At 75.4% G+C, this 2,993-nt stretch overlaps 1 protein-coding gene across 1 annotated transcript; it reads left to right on the top strand.

Moving 5' to 3' along the window:
• The first annotated feature begins 490 nt into the window (after positions 1-490).
• LOC142597005 (V-type proton ATPase subunit F-like) lies at positions 491-2,567 on the top strand. Its single transcript, XM_075727450.1, is given in 3 exon segments — positions 491-648; positions 2,335-2,458; positions 2,460-2,567. Coding segments are annotated over 3 exon segments (390 nt in total).
• The last annotated feature ends 426 nt before the right edge of the window (positions 2,568-2,993 follow it).

Raw genomic sequence — 2,993 nt, 5'->3', positions numbered from 1 at the left:
TGGCCAGGACGGCAGGGGCTGAAGGAGCCTGGCGGGGGGGCGGGGCCAGCGTGGCGGGGGCGGGGCCAGAAAGATCGGCAGGGGCTGCCAGCTCAGGGCGGGGGGCGTGGCCAGCGGGGGGGCGTGGCCAGCGGGGGGCGGGGCCAGCGCGGCAGGGGCTGAAGGAGCCTGGCGGGGGGGCGTGGCCAGCCCGGCGGGGGCGTGGCCGGCGCGGCGGGGGGCGTGGGCAGCGGGGGGGGCGTGGCCAGCGGGGCGGGGGCTGAAGGAGCCTGGCGGGGGGGAGGGGCCAGCGCGGCGGGGGCGTGGGCAGCGCGGGGGGCGTGGCCAGCGGGGGGCGCGGCCAGCGGGGCGGGGGGCGTGTGCAGCGCGGCGGGGGGCGTGTGCAGCGCGGCGGGGGCGTGTGCAGCGCGGGGGGCGTGGCCAGGCCCGGGTCACGGGGCCTGTGTGGGCGGGGCGGAGGCGGCGCCTGCGCGCGGGGCCGGCGGCGGCCATGTCGGGGCGCGGCAAGCTGATCGCCGTGCTGGGCGACGAGGACACGGTGACCGGCTTCCTGCTGGGCGGCGTGGGCGAGCTGGACAAGCACCGCCGGCCCAACTTCCTGGTGGTGGAGAAGGAGACCAGCCTGGCCGAGATCGAGGAGGCCTTCCGGTGCGGGGGGGGGGGGGGGTGAGGGGGGTGAGGGGATCATGGCGGTGAGAGGGGGTGAGGGGGGGGCCTGGGGGGGGGCTGAGGGTGAGGGAGGGCATAGGGGTGAGGGGGGGGGGTCTGGGGGTGAGGGGGGGCCTGGGGGTGAGGAGGGGGGGGCCTGGGGGTGAGGGGAGGGGGCCTGGGGGTGAGGGGACTGGTCATAGGGGTGAGGGGGGGGACCAGGGGGTGAGGGGAGGGGTCTGGGGGTGAGGAGGGGGGTCTGGGGGTGAGGGGGGGGACCTGGGGTGAGGGGGAGGGGGCCTGGGGGTGAGGGGGGGGGGGCCTGGGGGTGAGGGGAGTGGTCATAGGGGTGAGGGGGGGGACCAGGGGGTGAGGGGAGGGGGTCTGGGGTGAGGGGGGGGACCTGGGGTGAGGGGAGGGGGCCTGGGGGTGAGGGGGGGGGGGATTTGGGGGTGAGGGGAGGGGGCCTGGGGGTGAGGTGGGGGGGATTTGGGGGTGAGGGGAGGGGGCCTGGGGGTGAGGGGGGGGGGATTTGGGGGTGAGGGGAGGCCTGGGGGTGAGGGGAGGGGGGCCTGGGGGTGAGGGGAGGGGGGCCTGGGGGTGAGGGGAGGGGGCCTGGGGGTGAGGGGGGGGGGATTTGGGGGTGAGGGGAGGCCTAGGGTGAGGGGAGGGGGCCTGGGGGTGAGGGGGGGGGGCCTGGGGGTGAGGGGAGGCCTAGGGTGAGGGGAGGGGGCCTGGGGGTGAGGGGGGGGGCCTGGGGGTGAGGGGAGTGGTCATGGGGGTGAGGGGGGGGGACCAGGGGGTGAGGGGAGGGGGTCTGGGGGTGAGGAGGGGGCTCTGGGGGTGAGGGGGGGGCCTGGGGGTGAGGGAGGGGGGCTGGGGGTGAGGGGAGGGGGCCTGGGGGTGAGGGGAGTGGTCATGGGGGTGAGGGGGGGGACCAGGGGTGAGGGGAGGGGGTCTGGGGGTGAGGAGGGGGGTCTGGGGGTGAGGGGGGGGGCCTGGGGGTGAGGGAGGGGGGATTTGGGGGTGAGGGGAGGCCTGGGGGTCAGGGGAGGGGGGCTGGGGGTGAGGGGGGGATCATGGGGGTGAGTGTGGGTTGGGGGGTTTGGGGAGATCCTGGGGGATTGGGGGGGGGTCTATGGATGGGTGGGGGCTGGGGGGGGGTCTATGGATGGGTGGGTGCTGGGGGGGGGGTCTATGGATGGGTGGGTGCTGGGGGGGGGGTCTATGGATGGGTGGGTGCTGGGGGGGGTCTATGGATCAGTGGGTGCTGGGGGGGGGTCTATGGATGGGTGGGTGCTGGGGGGGGGTCTATGGATCAGTGGGTGCTGGGGGGGGGGGTCTATGGATGGGTGGGTGCTGGGGGGGTCTATGGATCAGTGGGTGCTGGGGGGGGGTCTATGGATGGGTGGGTGCTGGGGGGGGGTCTATGGATCAGTGGGTGCTGGGGGGGGGTCTATGGATGGGTGGGTGCTGGGGGGCTCCCGGGGCCCCTGGGGGGGGTCTGCAGATCAGTGGGTGCTGGGGGGGGGGTCTATGGATCAGTGGGTGCTGGGGGGCTCCCGGGGCCCCTGGGGGGGGTCTATGGATCAGTGGGTGCTGGGGGGGGGTCTATGGATGGGTGGGTGCTGGGGGGCTCCCGGGCCCCTGGGGGGGGGGTGTCTGCGTATCGGTGTGTGCCGGCAGGCCCCCCGTGGTGCGAGCGTCCCCCCACCCCCCGTGTGCCCCCCCAGGAGACATCGGGATCATCCTGATCAGCCAGTGCCTGGCGGAGCTGATCCGGCACGCCGTGGAGGCCCACGCCCGGGCCCCTGCCCGCCGTGCTGGAGATCCCCTCCAAGGTGCACCCCTACGACCCGGGCAAGGACTCGGTGCTGCGCCGCGCCCGCGGCGTCTTCAGCCCCGACGACCTGCGCTAAGGACCCCCCTGCCGCCCCCCCAACCCACCCCCCAAAAAGTAACCCACACGCGACCCGCCCCGGGGGTGCCCACCCCACTCTAGGGTGAAGCTGGGGGTCCCTGTCCCATCCTGAGGGTCCCCAGCCCACCCTTGGGGGTCCAGATCCCACCCTAGGGTGCTGCTGAGGGTCCCTGTCCCATCCTGAGGGTCCCTGCCCCACCCTAGGGTGATGCTGGGGGTCCCTGTCCCATGCTGAGGGTCCCCAGCCCACCCTTGGGGGTCCAGATCCCACCCCAGGGTGCTGCTGAGGGTCCCTGTCCCATCCTGAGGGTCCCTGTCCCACCCTAGGGTGCTGCTGGGGGTCCCTGTCCCATCCTGAGGGTCCCTGTCCCACCCTAGGGTGCTGCTGGGGGTCCCTGTCCCATCCTGAGGGTCCCTGCCCCAC

This window comes from Pelecanus crispus, unplaced genomic scaffold, assembly GCF_030463565.1.
Source record: "Pelecanus crispus isolate bPelCri1 unplaced genomic scaffold, bPelCri1.pri SCAFFOLD_340, whole genome shotgun sequence".
NCBI classification, from domain to species: domain Eukaryota; kingdom Metazoa; phylum Chordata; class Aves; order Pelecaniformes; family Pelecanidae; genus Pelecanus; species Pelecanus crispus.
Note: the sequence above shows the minus strand (reverse complement) of the source record. Positions and strands in the feature narration are given on the sequence as shown.